This window comes from Lagenorhynchus albirostris, chromosome 7 (genome assembly GCF_949774975.1).
Source record: "Lagenorhynchus albirostris chromosome 7, mLagAlb1.1, whole genome shotgun sequence".
NCBI classification, from domain to species: domain Eukaryota; kingdom Metazoa; phylum Chordata; class Mammalia; order Artiodactyla; family Delphinidae; genus Lagenorhynchus; species Lagenorhynchus albirostris.
Genome location: NC_083101.1, coordinates 105,487,353 through 105,509,840, shown reverse-complemented (window position 1 = coordinate 105,509,840; position 22,488 = coordinate 105,487,353). Strand labels below are relative to the sequence as shown.

General features: G+C 40.4%; 1 protein-coding gene across 3 annotated transcripts in view; it reads left to right on the top strand.

The window, feature by feature from the left end:
• The window catches only part of KIF13B (kinesin family member 13B), a 187,805-nt gene that overhangs the window by 95,884 nt on the left and 69,433 nt on the right, over positions 1-22,488 (top strand). For all 3 annotated transcript variants that reach the window (XM_060155774.1, XM_060155773.1, XM_060155776.1), the window contains exons 14-22: positions 6,459-6,589; positions 10,086-10,172; positions 11,692-11,882; positions 12,428-12,638; positions 13,524-13,686; positions 15,186-15,332; positions 16,754-16,903; positions 17,192-17,320; positions 22,216-22,386. In XM_060155774.1, coding sequence (XP_060011757.1) covers positions 6,459-6,589; positions 10,086-10,172; positions 11,692-11,882; positions 12,428-12,638; positions 13,524-13,686; positions 15,186-15,332; positions 16,754-16,903; positions 17,192-17,320; positions 22,216-22,386 — 1,380 coding nt within the window. The remainder of the gene's footprint in view (positions 1-6,458; positions 6,590-10,085; positions 10,173-11,691; positions 11,883-12,427; positions 12,639-13,523; positions 13,687-15,185; positions 15,333-16,753; positions 16,904-17,191; positions 17,321-22,215; positions 22,387-22,488) is intronic.

Genomic DNA, 22,488 nt, shown 5'->3' with positions numbered 1-22,488 from the left:
GAGTTTGCCAAAATTACCTTTGCCAACCCTAGAGCATAAATGAGTTACATAATGGACTATATGACTCTGACATATGGTTAATGAATATTTAGGAGGAAGATTTTTCCCCTCATAGTATAGGAACTATCTATGTGGGTTTAACTAAGTTAGTGACTAGGACAGTAAAGACATGAGCTGGTACAGTTGGAAGCAGCTTTAAAATTAGAGAATTGTGTCGTTTCACTTCTAAAGAGACTGAAGAATTCACGACACGTTGGCTGGTTTCCCAGTTTTTATCAAAGGTATCTGGGGTAATTGCTTTGTGATATTTTGATAAGGCCCTGTTATTCATAATTATCTTATACCATGTTTTATTACACTGTGAGTTAAATTGTGTGTTTGTTGCATATAATCGTGTGCACACTCAGGTGCTGTGTGTAGTGGGAGCAGTGCTGGCGTAGGAGGGAGATGCCCTCAGTTTCTAGTCCAGCACCACTGCTTGGCAGATGTTTGCTCTCAAGTCCTTTGCCCCCCACAGTCTACAGATTCTTCCTCTATAAATGGAAGTTTTCTCTGTCCGGCTACCTCACAGGGTTCCTGGAGGATTAAATGGGATTTGACATATAGAAGCACTTTATAAACAGAAGCACTATCCACATATAAATTATTCCACATACCATTTTCTCATTTGATACTCTGGTACCTTATTATATTTTCCTTGTCCTTTGAAAAAAATGACATATTAGCACATCTCTTGCTGTGCTTCTAACAATGCTGGCAGCTTTTTGTGTTAGAATTTCAGCTGTAGATATTCATATGCTTTAGGAGAGATGCAGTATTAGAATAGGAGTTAAATATTCTGCCCTTTTCGTTTTCAGAACTGTGAGTTCTTTTTCTTTCTGATGTGATGAAGTTCAAATTGGAGCACACAAACACATACACCCAACAAGAAAAAAAGCCTGATTCATATCTGTTCCTTAACTAAAAAATTACACAAAGAAAACTATTTAAAGACTTTTGGAGAGCAGTTAAAATATTTCTGGTCATCTTGTATGGAGGTGTTGGGATTCTGTTTCAGACTGTGTGGTCAACCCTGTTTTGGCAGAGTTTGAGGCAGTGTTGGTTCTTCACTGCCCAAGCTAAACCCATGACAAAAGTTATATTCATGACAAAGCATATTCAAAAGGATGATCTCAGTCCAAGAACAGTTTTTGCTTCAGTAAAGTGATACCATGATGTGGGTTGGAGGAATTTAGAGGCCGAGCGTTGTTTATTTCTTTGCTTTCAAATTTTCAAGCTGGTTTACATGCTGGACAGATGACCTCATGTCAGTGGGTGACTTTGAGCACCCCATGTATAAAATGAGGGCCCTGGATTAAATTACCTCTAGCATTCTTTCTAGTTCCACGTTTTGAATGGTTCTCTTCTAGAATAGAATCCTCCATTTATTTGTTCTGTCTGGAACTTGCAGAAGCGAAGTATGGTGGCCAAACCATAGGTAGAATGTAATTCACAAGGTAATTTTGCATCTAATTTGCATAGCCAGGCAGCTCTTGCTTTGCATGGTTCCAACATACACAAATTCCAGTTAACGTGAGTTAGTAAATAATGTTGACGTTGCAGGCATTCATGATGAGCTTCTAGATGTGCAGCCAGAGGAAGTTAGTGAAGGTGAACTTACCGATGTGAAATAATGAAAGTGGTTGTGATGAGAAGACTGCAGATGTCTCAAAGGGAGTGACACCAGAAAGCACTTCACATGAGAGGAGCTCTTGGAGATACTTCGCAACATTGAAAGCACAAAGAATAAAATGGTAGAAGCTTAGAAAGGAGTATGACAGTTTGCCAAGGTGTGGAAAATATGCTCACTGCATGCTGTAAAATATATGTTGAGAAGAAGGCAAGCACTGTTCTAACTACTCTCGGTACATACGCTTTTAACAAAAAAAAAACTGCTTTAAATTTCTATGTTTCTAATGTTCTAAATGACAGTGTACTAAATAAATACTAGTTTAACTGGTTTTTCATTTTCCTATACATTGTAACAGTAAGAGATTTCTTCATGATTTTACGGACAGTTTTAAATGTCACAGAATTATTGCAGTTTTCCCCAATGATTATTAAGATCTCCTTGCTAAATTATTTTTATAGTCCTGTGCTCTTGTGCAAAGCGAGGCCTGCCTGCAGTTCTGAGGTTGACTTGGAGATTTATTTATATTTTAAAAAATTTGTTATTTTTTAAATTTTTGCACAAGTTTTAAAGGTTACAGTCCATTTAGAGTTATCACAGAATGTTGGCTATATTTCCCGTGTTGTAGATAGGCTACATTTTTGTAACCTATCTTACACCCAATAGTTTGTACCTCCCCACCATATCACCTCTTCCCACTGGTAACCACTAGTGTGTTCTCTATATCTATCTGTGAGTCTGCTTCTTTTTCATTATATGCATTAGTTGGTTATATTTTTTAGATTCCACATGTAAGTGATACCATATAGTGTTTGTCTTCGTCTGGCTTATTTTCACTTAGCATAATGCCCTCCGAGTCTATCCGTGTTGCTGCAAATGGCAAAATTTTATTCCTTTTTTCTTTTTATGGCTGAGTAGTATTCCATTCCATTCCACGTCTTCTTTATCTATTCATCTGTTGATGGACACTTAGGTTGCTTCCGTATCTTGGCAATTGTAAATAATGCTGCTATGAACATTGGGGTGTGTGTATCTTTTGGGGTATATACCCAGGAGTAGAGTTGCTGGGTAGTTCTGTTTTTAGTTTTTTTGAGAGACTTGTAGATTTATGCCAGCATAAGCCAAGCTTCTAGAGGGAAGAGCTGCTCCCCTCACCTTAAATATGTTATGCTAGCAATACACTTTTATTTCTAAAAAGTCTAATAAGAACATATTAGAAAAAGAAAGGGGCATTAGTGCCCAAATTTCAACAGCCAGAGAAGACCACAGTTAATATTTAATATTTTTATCTGTATCTTCTGGATCTATTCCTGTGTGTGTGTGTATATTTATAATGATACGTATTTTTTAATTACAGAAATAGGATTACAGTATGATTAATTCCAGTCACACCTTTGAATTCTCCACCGAATCGTTCAGGAAAGCTATTTTGCTTGTGCAGTTCTGGATCTACTCTTTTCACGAGTCAGCTACTCATGGCTGGGGAAGCAAGGGTGATTCTGAAGGACTTGGGGCAAATTATCACACACACACTTGATCAGGATTTGTACCAGTGATTCCGCAGCAGCGTCAAAGCACACGTACGTAGGGAACAGTCCTAGGGGGAGCGTAGCTCCCGTTGGCAGTAAGCTGCCTGCCAGCATTCAGTCAGTGGAGGGAGGCGATCCGCAGAATGGCAGGGCCACAGCCATTCCGCGTTGATAGAGCTGTGGGCCAGGCTTCAAGGGGCCCGGGACGAATAAGACAGCGGTGTGGCTCTGAGACGTGCCTGGTTGGAGGCAGTTTGACTCACCTAGAGTAATATTTGAATTTGTAAAAGACAGAAAGGTACCTTTCCTTCCTTCCTCACCTCCATTCCCGGAAGGCTGTCTTCAGAGTCCTGGTTCTGTGAAGCCAGGGCGATTTCGTTTATTAAGGGCTATTGGTTATTTACGTATGTAAAGAGCAACGAATACTTCTCTGCTTATTGCCCCTGGTACTTGCTGCAATCTTGGAATGCAGCAGTCGGAGCTGATTCTACACTCAAACTCCAATCTAGGGGGTAGTTCAGAGCCTTTCTCCACCTCCACCCCCAAGGACAAAAAGGATTCCAAAGTCACAATAAGGACTCCAGCTAGAATTTCTCATGGGGAAATTCTAGGGGAGAGGAAAGGGATTATAATAGAAATGGCCTAAGCCAAGTGCTTTGGGGATCTTTTCTTCTTTTTTATGTGATCTTGGGCTCTTTTTCTTTTCAGACTCTTTTTTTTTTTTTTTTTCCTTTTAGAACTTCTCTGCACCTTGTAGTTGGTGTTGTTAGAGAGGGAAGAAGTGGGGAACGGAGACCGACATGGAACACATTCGTTAGGCCTGCTAATGAATGTCACTGAAGCATGACTTGTAATTTACACCTGATCATGCCCTGTTCTCCAGCTTAGGGAAGTGTGGGATTGGCCAAGAAGCCTCGGCCAAGATCAAGGAGCAGAGATTGGCCGGGAATGCCCTCTCTGTGTATTGTATATACTCCTTGAGGACTGAACGGGATGCCATGGCACAGTTCTGAGCCCGGCTCTTTGTTTCCTTGGAAACACTGCTGCAGCATACTTGAGAGAAGAAACCCCCAGAAAAGGGAACATGAAAATAATAGAAGGGAAGAGGCCTTTTTCTGAGGTTGAGATCCCAGAAGAGATGGGAAGAATTGGAACCCAGAGTATAATTAGGAGGGATATCAGCAAAGAAGAGGAGAAAATTGTCTTCCTGAGTCTGAAGGGAATTGATTGTTCATTTATTTTTCTTTTATATTTATCTAATGGCTGAATGTACCAGGCCTGTGTTACATGCTTGGAATACAGTGGTGGGGTGGTGCAGGTCAGGCTGTTCTCTGCTGTCTTGGAGTTTCCATGCTAGCCATGGAGATGGACAGGAAACCCACGGACAGTCAGTCTGTAAGGAATTCAGGCACGAGAGTAACAGGGTGGCTACTTCTGATTGTTGGTTCAGGCTGCACCTCTCTGAGGATGTGTACTTAAAAGCTAAGGTGGAAATGATAAGAAACTACCAATATCAAGATCAGGGGAGGAACACCTCAGACAGAGGAAGCAGTCAGTGTGCTCAGAGAACAGATGAAAGGCCCGAGTGGGTGGGTCACGCTCCAGGAGAGGCAGAGTGCTGGGAGCTGGGATAAGAGAGGTAGGCAGGGGCCAGATCACAGAGGGTTTGTCAGCCTGGGTAAGAATTTGAACTTAGAAGTTCAAAGGGAAGCCACTAGAGGATTCTCGATACGGGATCACGTGATCGGCTGTTGTGGTGGGAGCGGGTGGGGTGGATAGAAGTGGAGAAATAGGAGGAGGCTCTAATATTCACCTGGGCAAGAGAATAGGATGTGATAGTAGAGGTGGGAAGTGAGCTGATTCTTGATATATTTCAGAGGGAGAGTCTTTGACGATTTCCTGATTGACACAGGGCTGGAGGTAGACTGCTAAGACAGAGAGAAGACTCCAGGACAGCATCTGAGCTTTTCTAGTTGACCAGCTGGGTGGTGGTGGTGCCATTAGTATTGGGGAAGGGAATAGACTCAATGGGGTGGTGGGAAGGTGGAAGCAAAAGTTCTGCTCTGGCCCTTTCACTTTGAAATGTCTTTAGACATCCAAGTTGTGCCCAGTAGGCAAGAAATGATGGTGACTATGACTAGGGCAGTGATAGTGGAGGTGGGAGAATGATGGAACTAAAGTCTGTAGTTCCTGGTTGGTGATTTAATTGTGTGTGTGTGTGTGTGTGTGTGTGTGTGTGTGTGTGTGTGTATGGTATTTAAAGCATATTGGACTGGATGAGATCATCATGGTCAACGGTCAGCAACCTGCTTCCATGGGTTAAATCTCACCCCCTGCCTGTTTTCATATGGCCCAGGAGCCAAGAATGGCTTTTGCATTTTTTAAATGGTTGGAGGAAAATCAAAAGAATCATAATATTTTGGACTCTTGAAAATTATATGAAGTTCAGATTTCAGTGTTCATAAGTAAAGTTTTATTGGAAAGTAGCCACACTTGTGCATTTGTGTATTGTCTGGCTGCTTTCACAGTACAAGGGCAGAGTTGAGTAATTGTGTATGACTCAAAAAGCCTAAAATATTTCATATCTGACCCCTGATCTAGGTGTGTATAAGGAGAAGGTGGCCTAGGGACACATCCCAGTCAGTATCAACATTTAAGGGCAGTCAATGTTGAAGCACATAAGAGGGAGTTCGATTTTTATGTCTGTTTTCTCAGGTACCTGCCAAAAAGTGACACTGGTGATGAGGGCTTAGAGGATTGAGTAGTTGGGGGTTTAGGGTAAGAAGAACACATCTACCATATCTTTTATGAGGTCTAGGGAGACCATGTAATTCATAAAATAATTCAGACTCCTTGCATTTGAATAGCTCTTTATCTTTGTAGACTCATCTTGACTGAGACCAGGTAGGTGATGTACAACTTAAGTAACTGTAGTTTTCAGACCATGCTCTGAGAGTAGTATAGAATATTTGGAATCAAGATTGCAATGGAAAATAACGAATGTAATATAGACATTAATGGAAAACTGTAGTTGTAGGTTTAAAAGTTATAACTCAACTCAGTGCATTACTCCTTATAAGGAAATAGAACTTGTAGAATGAATTCTATAGAAAGCCAGAAATTCCCTCTGTCATTCCATTTGCTTTAAAAAATCTTTTAGCTAAGGTAACGGATCAATGTATGAGAGCTGCGAGTAGATGATTTCAGTTCGTGTACATGTAAGAATGCACTATTAATCAGTGAATTTGATTCTTTTGTAGGAACATACACTGATAGGTTCAGCAAATTCCCAAGATATCCAACTATGTGGAATGGGAATTCTTCCTGAACATTGTATCATAGACATCACATCAGAAGGCCAGGTTATGCTGACTCCTCAAAAGAACACCAGGTAATGTACTTTAATTAGTGTTAATGTCACAGTAATTTTTAAGAGGAAGAAAGTACACTAATTGAGGATGGTATAAGGACGTTTGGCCTTTGTGTGCTTTTATGTTCACTTAAAGAAGATATTCAGTTAGTTACCAAGTCCTTAATATTTAACTTTTTAATATGGCTTAAACCAATCCTTCCTCTCTATACATACTGCCGTGGCCTTATTTAAATAAGGTCCCCATCAAATCTTTTTTTTTTTCTTTTTCTTTTTTTTTCCGGTACATGGGCCTCTCACTGTTGTGGCCTCTCCCGTTGCGGAGCACAGGCTCCGGACGCGCAGGCTCAGCGGCCGTGGCTCACGGGCCCAGCCGCTCCGCGGCATGTGGGATCTTCCTGGACCGGGGCACGAACGCACATCCCCTGCATCGGCAGGCGGACTCTCAACCACCAGGGAAGCCCCCCATCAAATCTTGATTGGAACTCCTGACAGCACCCTAATCTTCCTGGTCCACTCACCATACAACCAGATGGCTTTATTCTATTCTTGATGCAAAAATCCCTTACATCCCTCCTGCTTATCTCCTGTTCTTCTGCATCTGCCATTCCTCTGGCCAGCTAAGTAACTCCTGTTTGACCTTCAAGGTTAAGTTCTGTCACTGTCTACTTTGGTCTAAAATAAGGGCCCCCAGTACATTTTCCTAGTGTACTTTATGCTTCCTGTTATGTTAATACTTCATACTGTGTTCTTGTGGGCTGTTAGCCTTTATTATCACATTGGACTGTGAGCTCTTTGAGGACAAGGACCTTTCTTTTTTCGTTCTCTATCCTTAGCGTGTAATACCAGACTAATAAATAAGTGCTCAATAAGTAATGAATAGGCATAACATTATACAAATTAAATATTTGTCAGTTTGTTTCCTTGAGCTTTGAAACTGTTATTGCCCTGTTGTGTAACTGGCTATATAACTGTTTATAGGTGATGGTTAACTGACATATTGATCTTCCGAATGTTGATTCATCATTATATCAAAAAATCATTAATACCATCACTAATTTCATCCATAAAGTCTGTAAATATTTGGAAGCTATCAAGTTCATGGTAAAGGATAGAAGTGAGAAAAGAAAAAAATAGAGCGTAAGCTGGCCCAGCACTCCCAGCTCTGGTGTGCTATTCTCCTATTAAATAATCGCACAGATACCAACCCCAGGGAAGGTTACTCTGAGGCTATGATGAAATAAGAGGAAGCAGGCCACATAATAATTTTGTTTCAGCAGAGACAAAAACCAGGGTCACTATGCCACACCCAAAATACCAAACACCTTCTCTCGGCCAAGTGAGTGGCTGTTTCTTCACCAGTTACAACTTTATCCTCTGTGGATAAGATTTTTGACAAACCCAATCATAGAATTACTCCTGCTCTCTGGCAGTATCTGGTATATACAGAACTCTCACCTCCTTAGACCCCCTCCCAGGATGAGCAGCTGAAGCCCAGTCCTGCAAGAGTCCCCCCAGGCCCCCTCACTGAGATGCCCCCATGCTTCCTGTGGTGTCTCCTCCCTCTGCGTGAGTAATAAACCCAACTGGTTCAACTACGGGAATATTCCTGGTGGTCTTTGGTTGGAAGACATTGACACAAGTTTCCCAAAACTCTAATTTTCACTTGAAAGTTTGACATTTACAATTGGCAACAAATACTGTCAGCTGTTTTTGTCAAAGTGACGGGCTGGCCTTGTTCATTTTCGAGAAAATGTCTGCCAGAAAACCACTTTGAGTATGTCTTCTGCTCAAGACAGTTCTTATACTTCGGTATGCATTAGCACAGTGCTTTGTGTGTACTTCTCATTTTGTCACCTGGAATGTTTAAGAAGTTGTGTACTACTCAAGGGTCAAAATTTACTAAAAGTAGTAATTTATTATTTTTAAAAATTTATTTTTGTTTTTTAAAAACATTTTATTGGCGTATGGTTGAGTTTTACTGCTTCATCAAGGACCTTTTCAAGTGAAACATTTTTAGAAATTGTGGGTGCGTGGCAGTGAACAATCCAGTGACTACTTATAAATGTTTGGTGCCGCTGCTTTCATTTGTGCTAAAACACCAGCAGTTTTACTCCTTGCCAAGGCAAACGTCAACACGGTGAAAAAGGGCAGGTTAGTGTTATTATAAAAATAAATTTGATCTTCGGGACCCCATACAGACCACATGTTGAGAACTGTTATTACAGTCGTGCTTTTATTTAACTGCTGGAGCTTTAAAAAATAAGCCTCTGTATGTGTTTGCCTTTACTTAAACTCCTCACTGTATGTAAGGTATTCGTGTCATAAAGGCTAAAATCTGCTAATTTTAGTAGGTCCCCTCTTGTCATAACTCTAGTTTTTGAGCTCGTGCTTTGAATAATCAGACTGTAGGAGCATAGAGACCAATTACTTTTAGTGCTTAAAAACCCACATGGTAAGTGAAATCTAGATGGAGAGTTAGGTTTTGTGTGTATGCATATACATTAAAAACAACTGGCGGTACAAAGCCAGGTGAGTGCCTTAGGAACGTAAAGAAACTAAGGTAGTATTGGTTGGAGTGACAGAGGAAGTAGAAACCAAACTGGGCTTTGTGAGAAATCAAACTGAGTGAGACTCAGGGTGATAGAGAACGGGAACCCTATTCCAGGTTATAGGACTGGGGTAAGCCTCGCTTTGGAGGAAGGGTCAGCCATGTTTAGTGGACAGAACGTAACACCCCTATCGCCCCCCTCTTTTTTTTTTTGTTGGAGTTGAGAATTCACTAGAAGTGGGGAAGAAGGAGATAAAGAGGGTTTCCTTTTGCAGGGCCTTTAATGTCAAGTTAAAGAACTTGACCTTTATCCTAAACCTAAGCAGCTTAGTCATTCAGTGGAGAGAGGCATGATGACACTGGTATTCCAGGAATCTTATTGTGGTATGCATAATTTTCTATTTATTTCCTGCCCCTCTAAAATTTTTCCTTAATATCCTTCTACCCATCATTTCTTCTGTTGAACTCTATTGTCAAGATAAGCAGTCAAGTGGATCTTACAAATCTTCTGTCTATTGATAGGATATGCACATTTTTCTGTGCTACAGGAAGTTACAGAAGAGTTTAACATAGGCCTCATTTCTTGTTACTGATACTATAGATATTTCTGAGTTTAGTTGGTTGACTGGCTCTTTTTATCCATGTAGATTGGACATACTTGTTTTAGTTGTAGTGTACACTGCTACCATCTTTTTATTACTGGCTGCAGTGGTTCCATATTTACTCCTTAATACGCTGTATAACAAATTTAGAGCTTTGAAAGATAGAGGATAATAATCTATGATACTTGGTACCATAAGCATTTAAAATAAATCAGCAAAGAAGGAAATACAACTAATAAAATTCACCAAGGGCAGATTTTATTTTGGGGAATTGATTCTTTTGTTTTTCCTATATTGTATTGGAAAAGTTAAAGGAGAGAACATGATAATCATTGTTTATATGTTTGACCTCTTCTCCCCACAGAACATTTGTAAATGGCTCCTCCGTATCCAGTCCTATTCAGCTACACCATGGGGACAGGATCTTATGGGGGAACAACCACTTCTTCAGGTATGACATTAATGGCTCTTAAATAGGTAGATTTTTGATTATTATACTCTGAAATAGAAAAGTATATATTAACAAGTAAACTTAATGCTATAAGTATTCTATGTTGTTTTGTGCACATAAGTATGTATTCACTATACATATGCATTTAGTCACTATACATACGCTTGTTCACTATACGATTGGAGCCCAAGGGACACATGAACAAGTACACTCAGGAGAAATACTGTGTTTACTTACATCGTTTTTCCTTTTTATTTCCCATTGGAAGATGATTGCTTTGCCGTCTGGTATAAGAATTCATTCATTATTTTCTGACATGCTTGTCTTTTTGTTTTTTTTAATTGGAAAAGTAGTGGTTTAAGTTTCCTTATCCATAAAATAAGGTTAATATTTCATTTAGGAATGCTCTCAGCTGCATGTAATGGCAAACTTGACTATAATGGCTTAAACAGGTAGTTCATTTCTCTGACAAAGCCGAACTCCCAAGGAGGATGGTTATTGGCATTGGCTAAACCTCTCAAAAGAGTCATGGCAGAAGTCGTGTCATTGTTTTGGCTTTTCCCTGTGGTCTAAAGATGGCCACGCCACTCCAGACATCAAGGCAGCACTCAGGCACATGCGAAGAAAACGAGGTTGAAGGGTGGCAGGACTAGTCCTGACTGTGCTGATGAGAAGAAGCAGGAGTCTTCCCAGAGTCCCCAGCAACCTTCCACTTACCTCTCATTCACTAGAATTTGCCTCTCAGCTGCAAAGGAGGCTGAGAATGAAAGTGTCTGACCTGGGACTGCATATTGTTTCCCATACAAAATTGGTGTTGTGTTGGTGAGGACGGACTGGCTAGATAGAGTGCAAAGTTAAAATCCTGGTCTGTTCCTCTACCTGTCCCTGGCCCTGTGTTTCCTACATCAAGCTGACTAGATCCTTTGCTTGTGGGCCAGTTGCTATTTTGATTGTTGAGAAAAGAGGTGTACAAAGTGTGTGGAAAATCTTTTTCATTTTTTTCCTTAAACTTAATCAAGTGTAGATTGCTTGGCTTAGTGTTCAAAGTTTCATAGTTTGGGTTAAGTTGATCTTTCCACCATTATCTCACGCAACTTTTGCTCTACAAATTTTGTGTATCTCCGTGTAATTTTTAATTTCTCCAGAGGCTATGAGAGTTTCCATTTTTCCTCATGCTGTTCCTCTGTCCTAACGCCCTGCTTTCTCCTCAGCCTTTAAGGCTGGGCTCAGATGACTTCTTATTCTGTCATCCCTGCCTCTTTCAGTCCAGCGTGAGGTGGTCCTCAGCTTTTCTCTGACACCTAGCTTGTCACGTGGCCTTGTGTCACACTCTCTGTTGTCATTATTTGCGCATGTGCCTGTGTTTTATTTCTACTACTAGAATATAAACTTCTGAGTACAGTAATTGTCTTATGTGCACATAGTATCCCCTTGGCATCTAGCAAGTGCTAATATTTAATTAATGCAATGAATAAATGCATATCTTTCTTTAAAAGATAATATTCTTTTTCTCCCCAAGACTTAATTTGCCTAAAAAGAAAAAGAAAGCAGGTGGAGAAGATGAGGAACAAGACACGTCCATGAAGAATGACACCAGTTCTGAGCAGCTGGATGTGGATGGAGACTCATCCAGTGAGGTGTCCAGTGAAATCAACTTCAATTACGAGTACGCGCAGATGGAGGTAACCATGAAGGCTCTGGGCAGTAACGGTGAGCAGATCTGTTGTGCTTTTTGGAATCTTTCAGAGTTGCTAGACTGTTAGAGTTGTTTACAGTGGACACTTTTTAAGTGTTAGCAACAAAGGAAATCTTCATGTTGTTCCTGTACTCAATTCTTTTGTGACTTTGGCCTTAATTTATTATGCTTATAAAAACTTGTTTTTTCTTTCTGCCTTGATACACAAATCACTGAAAACTTTGTTCTCATTGATAGAATTTCTCAGGTTTGAGACTTGACTGCCACTGGCTTATTATTGTAGTGGATTTCCAGACCGTTAACTCTGTCTTAGGTTATGTGTAGAACATACAAATAGACCTGCTTTTTTTTATATGGAAGATGGTTTGGCATGTATCTGACAGAATAGATAATACGATCAGTAATTGGGAGTAAGGAAAGTTAACTGTCTATAAGAATCTTACGTTATTAATTAGGATGACAAACAACGTAATAATACAGAACATTTAAAGTATATTGTGTAGTGCAGTTAACCTTTTATTATTTGCCTTAAAAAAAAAAACAAAAAACACTTGTTTAGATCCCATGCAGTCAATACTGAACAGCCTAGAACAACAGCACGAAGAGGAGAAACGGTCTGCATTGGAGCGCCAGAGGCTCATGTACGAACATGAACTGGAGCAGCTCCGGAGACGGCTGTCTCCTGAGAAACAGAACTGTCGTAGTTCGGACAAGTTTTCCTTCCACTCACCCAGCGCTCAGCAGCGATTGAGGCAGTGGGCGGAAGAGAGGTAGGTGGAGCACAGGGCCTGTGCCACCTGCGTAGCGTATGCTCGTCACCTTTAACCCACCTGCATGACATACAGAGTGGAAAAATCTAGGCCTTACTTTAAAAATGAATTACATTAAAAGAGAGTGTTACAGCTAGGAACCACTTGGCATTGTCTTTCCCCTCCCCACTTTTGGAAAAAAAATGGGAATTGTCAATTTATATTGATTTATTTAAAGCCGCCCCTGTTAGGTGCTGCCCCGTTTTCAGTTTGTATGGCTTTTGGGATTTGACTAAACAAGTATGTGTACTTAGAAGTTATACTTTATCATTGTATATTATACTTTAGGTTCTGAAGCGTGGGTAGATGCTTTTTTTAAAAAAGGAAAAAGAGAAAGTGGTTTATCAGGTAGGTAAAGCATGGTACCAATGAGATTCAGATTGCAAGTTTGATCTCTATTTGAGCTAATTAGCATTGCACTAAATGTTTTATCCATGGTTACAGACGTATTTAACTAACCTCTTGCTCTTCAGAGTTTGGTCTGCAGACAGGCAGCATCTCTGTCACCTGGAGATTGATAGAAATGTAGCATTTTGGGTCCCCCACCCCAGACCTACTGAGTCAAAATCTTCAGTTTATCAAGATTCCCAGGTGATTTGTACACACAGTCACGTTTGCCAAGCCCTAGTCTCTGGCCAGCTTCTTACAGGAGCATGTGCCAGTGCTTGTAACGTAGCCCACATTCAAGTGTGTGCATGGGCCAGTGTCGGTGATGTATTCCCTGTGTGCAAAAGACAGTTGTAAAGCTTGGTTCGCAGTTTGGTGTTAACGTACCATGCACTATATAATATTCTGATGTGCTGCTTTAATGGTTATCTGCCCCCCCACCCCCTTTTTCTTTTGAAGAGAAGCAACACTGAATAACAGCCTGATGAGGCTGAGGGAACAAATCGTTAAGGCCAATCTGTTGGTGAGAGAAGCTAGTTACATCGCGGAAGAACTGGATAAACGAACAGAGTATAAAGTAACCCTACAGATTCCAGCTTCCAGCCTCGATGCCAACAGGAAGGTGAGATTGACGTTAATGAAAACAAACAAAGATATCGCTGGTTAAAACGCCTTCATGTTATTCAGACACCGGGGTGGGGGTTTTGCCCTCATCCCCATCCCCAGCAGTACCCGTACCCCAAGTGGTTCTTCCCTTCTTGCTACTCCTCTGCCACCCGCCACCCCTTGCCCCCCAAGTTAGGGATTCATTTTACCTATAGCATGTTATTTTCTACTTGTCACTAGATGGCATGGCACAACTGTCCACTAGTTGTTTCATGTGGGTATTCAAGATCACAATTCTCTCTATTTTTTATACTGTAAGAAGCCTAATAAAAATCAGAGGTCAAGTCCCATCATAGTCTCCTATCCTTGCCATTCAGTTTTCTCGCTTATTTGGGTTCTTTTATAGCTCTTGATCATGTTAGTACATAATTTTTGATGGATTAGGTAGAATTTTGTATCCAGATATTCGTTTCCCTAGCCGGCTGAATATAAGGTAGAAGGGCCTTTGCAGTATGTGAGAGAACGGTAATTTTTGAACTTCAGAATTCTAAAATCCTTGCATCGTTATGTAAATTCTGTTTCTTTGGAACTGATTATAGGCAAGATGTTAAGGCAACATTGGCGTCTTTCATAATTCTCCACAAAGTTCTAAGTAGACGTACCAGAACAGTTTAAAAAATTTCCGGGAAATCTCAGTTGATTAGATATCTGATAGGTACATCTCTCTGGGGGAGATCTACAGGGGCATTTTTATTTTCTACATTGTGATTTCAAAACATTTAAACATGTTTTCTACATTAAAAGCACGTTGCTTTCTAAGCTAGAAAAACTTAAATGAGTACTATTTATTTTTTTTGAGGTGAAATTCACGTAACATAAAGTTAATTAAAGTGAACAATTCAGTGGCATGTAGTACATTCACAGTGTTGTGCAGCCAGCATCACTACCTAGTTCTGTACCGTCTTAATAATAAATTCAAACTACGTATATTTGGAACTTGGTATCATTTGTTGCCTCCAAATGGGTAAATAGGATACTTTTCACAGCTTACTCTTTTAATCATTTGTGTTTTGTATCACATTAAGATACTTAGCCATTCAGAAATTTTTTAAAATGCTAACTTTTGAAAGGTAAAAATTCTTCACCATCCATCCCACAAACTTTCCCTTCCCATTCAGTGCTTATGACTCTCTTCCTACCCACTGATACTCTTTGGTCATATGATGTCCTGAATAAAACATTTTTGACTTCCCCATAGACATGGTCTACTTTTCTGGGATTTGAGTTTAAATTTAGATTTATACTTAAATTTAAATTTTGACTGCAGTTAGATAGAAAGAGGTTATATTAAGCTTGTAAGATTTCTGGGAAGTTCTGCACTGAACAGATTAAAGAATGATACAGTTTCCATTTTAGTCGATGACATTTGACTGGTGGGTATAGAATGTTGGGATTGATGTCTACGATGCATAGATATCTCTGTGCTTCCCAACGCCACTCTTACTGTCTTCACAGCGAGGCTCTCTCCTTAGTGAACCTGCCATCCAGGTGAGAAGAAAAGGAAAAGGGAAGCAGATTTGGTCTTTGGAAAAACTGGACAACAGGTTATTGGATATGAGAGATCTTTATCAGGAGTGGAAGGAGTGTGAAGAAGATACCCCAGTAAGTTATTTGAGAAAAACTACTTAACTGATAGTCACAGAAGGAACCACTCAGGAATGAGCCTGCCCATTTTAGGGAAGAACTGTTCATTTTTCCAAAATAGCTTGTTTAATAAATACAATACTTATTTTAATCCTGTCAATTGTTTAGCTAGTCAAGAATTTTAATAACCTGTTTTTCTGGCATCTTCTCTCCTCCACATTTGTGTTCTCTGGATTTCTAGTAGAATCTTCTGTGTTTTTCCTGGCTTCTGTTGGTGTTACGTGTATCTGTCTCCCATGGTTTTACTCAGGCCTTAATATCTCTCTTCCCATTTCTCAACATATTTTAACCTTGCAAATAACAAAACTACAACATCTGTTTTTTGAACTGAACATCAGTGGTACCTTAATATTTATACTATTAGGAACATTTTTTGAAGGCGTTTTGATCCTAAAGCAGGTGCCATAGATCTGAACTCTGGTACTCTCTCCTCAAGTTTCAGGTTTGCTCATTTAGGTCAGCCGTGTGCTTGTACCTATTTAAAATAGAAGTATGAATTATGTATATTTTTACATCGTTTCAGCGCTGCTGGTCCTAGGGCCCCATAGAGTTGTTCACTTCCTTATCCTCTTGTTTTGTAAAAATGTTCATCAAGGGCTTCCCTGGTGGCGCAGTGGTTGAGAGTCCGCCTGCCGATGCAGGGGACACGGGTTCGTGCCCCGGTCCGGGAAGATCCCACATGCTGTGGAGCGGCTGGGCCCGTGAGCCATGGCCGCTGAGCCTGCGCGTCCAGAGCCTGTGCTCCGCAACGGGAGAGGCCACAACAGTGAGAGGCCCGTGTACCGCAAAAAAAAAAAAAAAAAGTTCATCAATAAAAATGACTTCTTATAGTTAGATGACATTTTTTTCTTAAAACATTTTTTTCCATTTTCTTCTGTATTCCTCTCCTATTTCAACTTAGAAATGAAATAACATTAACAACAAATAACAAGCAAACCAGACTCTTGTAAGGGGGTCACCTCTCATTAGCAGCAGCGTGTCTAATGATTTGGTAGGGACAGGTAGAATAGATGTGAATGAAAAATAGAGTACTTTTGTACACTCTGCTGATTTTTCTAGTCAATGTATACTTTCTCTATTTTCACAGCAAGGTTTCCATGTAAGGGAGAAGAAATGATGAAAGTAATGATGTGTTATTGGGATTGCTCTCTCATGGGTGAAGGGTGCTGACCACCATTCTAAGTGGGAATGAGGAAGAGTGTGTGTGTGTGTGTGTGTGTGCGCGCGCGCGCGCGCGCGCGCATGTGTGCGTGCATGCAATACAATGCTATACTTCAGCTAAGTTTAATGACTTTATTAGATTGCATCAAAAAGTGGTAGGTTGAATTCGTTTATTTTAAGAGATTTTCTGAAGCTGTATGTTTCGAATCTCTTTAAAGGTGATACGGTCTTACTTCAAGCGTGCAGATCCGTTCTATGATGAGCAGGAAAATCATAGTCTCATTGGGGTGGCTAATGTCTTCCTGGAGTCCCTCTTCTATGATGTGAAGTTACAATATGCTGTTCCAATCATCAACCAGAAAGGAGAGGTTAGTTTTCTCCTCGTGCCTTGTGCCCCGCAGAGAACAGTTTGAGAAACAACAGGGTGGTGATAGTAAATTGTTGTTATAATTTTTCATCAATAACGACAGGCATTATCTATGTGTATTATTAATATGTGTGTTTCCATACTGCTGGATGGTGATTATTCCAAATAAATACTTTGAGGAAAAGTAACTGGTAGAACCTGTTATACCACTAAGCTAACCACTTGACTGTACAACAGAGGAAAGAACAAAATCTGGAGAAAGGATCTGCTTTTGTCCCCACTGCTGTAGGTGGCAGGCCGGCTGCACGTAGAGGTGATGCGCATTAGTGGTGACATCGGGGAGAGAATTGCGGGAGGTGATGATGCTGCAGATGCGTCCTTTGATAAGGAGACCCAGGAGAACAAACTCGTGTGCATGGTAAGGCCCACTTTCCTTTAAAAGTAGTAAAAGTGCAGCTGGTTTTGAGGAGTGTGGGTATTTAGACAGTAAATACTGTGTCCTTTTTCAAATTTTGAAAATATCTGTCTCTAAATAAATCTTTAGTATTTAGTGTTCTAGAAACCGTATTTCATCACATTTTCCTGACATTCCAGGTAGCCAGGTATTTCCACTCCCTTCTTCTGTGACCCCTTGGATAAGTCACCTCTTTCTTCTGGGCTGTTCTGCCCTAAAATTATGTGAATTTGAGTTTGTCTGAACTTCTCTCTAGAGAAGCCGGTTTTCTCACACAGGTTTCCTCCTCCTTTTGGGCTCTTCTGATGCTGGAGGTGTGTCCCAGCCCTGGTCCTATTGCTAAGCAGCCGCCTAAGCCACTCTTCACCCTGTCTTTGCATGTTTCTTGTTTCCTCTTCAGGAGCATGCCTTTGCTTGTGCTGTCCCGTCATGTCCTCGCCCCAGACCCTTTCCTCTCTGCTCTTCCCACGCATGCTGTTCCTGAACTGTGTGTTGAGTATCATCTGTGAGACACTGTCAGGCGCTGGGAATATGAAAATGAGTCAGGCAGGACTCGTGCTGTCAGGGGAGCAACCTGTGTAGTTGGTGTGCACCTTTGGGGGACGCAGAGGTAAACGGAGGACTCCAGTACTGTGTGTCCCGTGTGCTCTGAGAGGGGTAGATAGGAGTTGTTCTGGGACACAGAGTAGGGGTCATCAATGAATGCACATAGTGAGGTCTGAGGGATATTTCTGGAAAGATGAGACTCAGAGTGAACTGGAAGGAGAGCATGTTATGTAAAGCTGTCCTCTCCCTAGGGGGCTGTGGTATCGTCACGGGTGTTGCTTGGGCGCGTGTTAGGTCAGCATAGGTAGGGCCGCCTCTTCACTCATTACGACAAGGAGAACGTCCCATCGTGCATTTCCAGGCACACTCTAGTGGGCCAGGGTGCCATGGTTGAGAATCACCCAGGCACCACTTGAAAAGGTTTTTGAAGACGAGAAATCAGCAAGGGGCTTAGACACCGTGTGTGAGTGAGGAGGCCATTCAAAGGTGAGGCCAGGAAGCCCACACTTCACTCTCATTTCGTAGTCTATCCTAGGTCCAGTCTTGTAGCTCAGTAAATATTTCTAGAATTGAGTTTCATTTTGAAAGGAGTAAGTTAGGCATCAGCTACAGGTATGGAGCAGCTAAAGCTGTTAGAGTTGGGCCACTTTCCATAGGTCTTTGCATGTATTTAGGAGGCCTCAATTAGTAATTGACGGTCCATTGCTTCCGTGTGACGGGGAAGTATTCTTAATTCACTAAACGGTGAATCTTTGTACTGTACTCGATTTCAGAACATTTCCTTTGAGGTTGTATGATTATCAAAGATGGGGAGACATAGGCTTTGTGACTCATAATGGCCCACTTTAAAGGGGATGGACCAGAGATGCAACCTGTGAAAGTTACCATTAGTGAAGTAACATATGAGGGTACTGTCTCACTTGGGAAATGTATCTTTGTCACTGGGTAACTTAGGCTTTTTTTTTAAATGAAGTTAAAATGTATTAATATTTTTTTATGGAAGATATCAAACATACAGAAAAGTAGTAGGATAGTGTCATTGACCCCTATTCATCCTCCCTCGACTATCAACTCATGGTCAGTCTTGTTTCGTTCATATACACAAGCTGCTTCTCCGCTGTCCCCTTCCCTTGGATTATTTTGAAGCAATCCCAAACATCATATTTCTTCAAGAATAGTTTAGTATATATATCTCCAAAAGAAGAGGACTTTTAAAAAACCAACCTAGCCAGGATATCATGATCAAGAGTTAATACTTTTTTAATATCATGAAATATCCAGTCAGTTTCCCTGGTCGTCTTGGTGTCTTTAGTCTATTTTATATTTTAATCTTTAGGCTCTGGCCCTTATGCTTGCTCCCTCCTGCTTGCCCTCTCTCTCTCTCACCCTGCAATTTGTTTATTGTAGAAACTGCGTTGTCATCGTGTGTTTTCTCATAGTCTGGATTTTGCTGATTGGTATTATTTACTGTGTTAAGGTGTATTTGCTGTAAATTGGGAGTTAGATATAAAGGTGACCTATGGGGGAGGGGAGGGGCGATGATCCTTTACAGGGTGAGGTGTCTTCCATCAGAAGGCACATCATGTCTGGTTCTCTTTTGGGGTTGTTAGCAATCGTTGATGGTTATTACCTAGGTATTTCATTAGGAGTTAGAAAAAATAATTCTATCATTCCTTCATTTATTAGCTGGAATTCTGTAGAGTGAACCTTCCTACTGTCAACTATTTTGCTATTCAGAGGTACAATTTGTATCTAAAAGGCAGGGTGAATGCTCCATTCTCTCCCTTTATTCGCTAGTTTTCAAAATAATGAATTGGTTTTCCTACTATTATGCAAAAGCGACAAGTGAGGTTTTTTTGGTTTGGTCTTCGTATCATTATGAACTCTTGGATTTAAATATACTTGGTGTGTTTTGATCCATTGTATTCATTACCTATATCGAAGCTCAAACGATCCCATCTTTGACCCGTGGAGGCCTCTTCGGGTGGCTCTTGAGTCCTTTGATACAACCCTAACCCTCAGAGAGTGCACCAGCTTTCCTGCTCTGGAGTGACGCAGACTGTACATTCCTTGTCCCAGACCATTTCTCCAAGGAACTGGATCCCTTTCAGTGGGGAGTGGTTTTTAGACACCATATTCTGAGTGTGTAATAGCCTTTTGTGTAAAAGGAGGAAGACAAATAAACTGTATGGTAGTTAAATATTGGTGGGGAATAAAACAAAAGATACCAGTTTGGGGGCACTTAAGATATCACAGGTGATGAGTATCACTGGCCCTTAAAAGACGACTAGATTTATTTTTCTGTGATGAAAAAAAGTATGCACATATTAACATATCGATCATTTTAATTACATTAAATAAAATTAGTATATTTTAAAACCGCGAACAACATCAGTGTCTCCCGACATTTCTGGGCTGTAGGTCTTGAGCAGTGGCAAGTTGAAGTCTGTGGTATTCTGACACCTGGTGGTGATTTTGGTTTCTGCAAGCAAATACTTAAACCTATGTTCTAGATATCATTCCTGATATTTTTATTCCTGATATTCTTTATTCCTGCAGTCTCATTCCTGAGGAGTTGCCTATAGGGGAGAGAGTTCAGCATATGAAACCTTGCTTGCTTATTTATTTCAATCTTAAAATTGAAATTGATTTCTAAGAAAGAAAATTAACTTTCAGATGGAATTCAGTCACAAAGAAGTATGTATTGAACATCCATCCACGTAACGCCTGGTAGTGATTTCATTCATTGTATTTCATTGGTATGGTTAGTCCTCACACATCTATCATTAGGTAGCTGTCCTGTTTTCCATAGGAGAAAAACTAAGCCTAAGAATTTAAGTAATTTGCTCATAAACAGAAGCTAATAAGTGGCAGAAATTTTTATTTAGGTCTTTGTACTCCAGAATATTGCAATCTTCCCAAATACCACATTGCCTCATCTTAAAGACTATAATAAGCATTTTAAACACTTAATGAAAAGGGCATGGTTTTTAAAATTTAATGAAAAATTAATTGCCAAATACTAATGGCTCTATTTGTTTTGGACAAACAAAATGTGTTAGTCAATCTGTCTTTCATAGCCTGGGAATTGCTATCTAGATGTTTCAAACTCTGTGCCATCACAGAAAAAAGTGAGTAATAGCAGGAGTGCCCGTCCGTTGCTTACCCATTATAGAAGAAAATAGTCGTCTGCTTTGCATGATTTTCTGTGTCATTATTAATACTTCGTTAAACAGTAAGAACATTTGTGGTTGCTAAACTATGTAAACTTCTGCCACATACTCAAATCTGTTTTTGTTTATTTTACGTACTGGAGGTTTAGAGTGCGTCATACAACATGTAGGAAGCTACCGGGTGAAGAGCGTGATAACTGATCAGTGTGCAGTCTCCTGAAGGTTGGCCTCATGGATTATGAAGTCAGAATTTAGCTTAGTTAATTTCAGTATTTAGTTTCTTCCACAACTTATCACAAAAGTTAAAAATCAACCTGACACTGCCTGCCAAAAGAAATATTTAGACCATTGGCTGCTTTAAAATCTATTATGGGCATTTCTTCTGGGGGCGTTCGGTTCTGATTAAACACATACTTCTGTCATCGCACGTAGTTATCACAAAACCCCACACCCCAGCAGTCCAGGGCACATTTCCTTTGATCTGGCCCTCCTCCCTGAATCTGCACGGAGAAGGCATCGTACACATCGCTGCAGAGAATGGTCAGCGGTCACCATCTTTTGTCTCCTCCGTTCACCCCTCCAGATCTTCAGAGTATACATTCCTGATGCTTTTAAAGTTTTCCAAAAACGCTCTAGTAGCAAGTAACATTCCAATTGAGAACCTTGTTCTTTATTATACATTAAAATATCAAATAAATGTTTTTTTGCCCTTTTCTGAATATTTACTGCTTACTGGTATTCACACTGTTTTCATTCTTCATTCATCATTCTTAACAATCTTGTGTCCTTGGGCCGTATTATCCATAGTTGGCCGAGTTTGTATGATTGAATGGTGCTGATGTTTGAGAACTTTCTTCTTCCGAAGATGATGATGATATAAAAAACGAATTGTAAATGTTCTTCATCAGCCTGTAAATGCTTTAAAATGTCCACTTGTATATCCTCAAGGTTACTGATACCTTGTGTCAACCTCTCACTAAATATGACATTTCACAGATGCAAAAATACAGCCCAGGTTGAATGAGATTTGGTCAACGTAAACCAACTGTTAGTGACACAGTCAGGACTAGAGCCTGTGTCTCTGACTCAAAGTACTTCTTGGAACTTTCTGAGTTAAAAACAGTCTTCCTTTTCCTTCAGGTTAAAATACTTCAAGCCACCGGCTTGCCACAGCATCTGTCCCACTTTGTATTCTGCAAATACAACTTCTGGGATCAACAGGAGCCGGTAATTGTTGCACCCGAGGTGGATACCTCATCCTCTCCTGTCAGCAAGGAACCTCAGTGCATGGTTGTCTTTGATCAGTGCAATGTAAGTGTGTTTTCCAGACTGGGGCAGCATTTAATTACTCAGGTCAAAACAAAAAACAACCCATATTTTGTTGAGTAATTTGGTACCAGTCTGTGTCTTGGA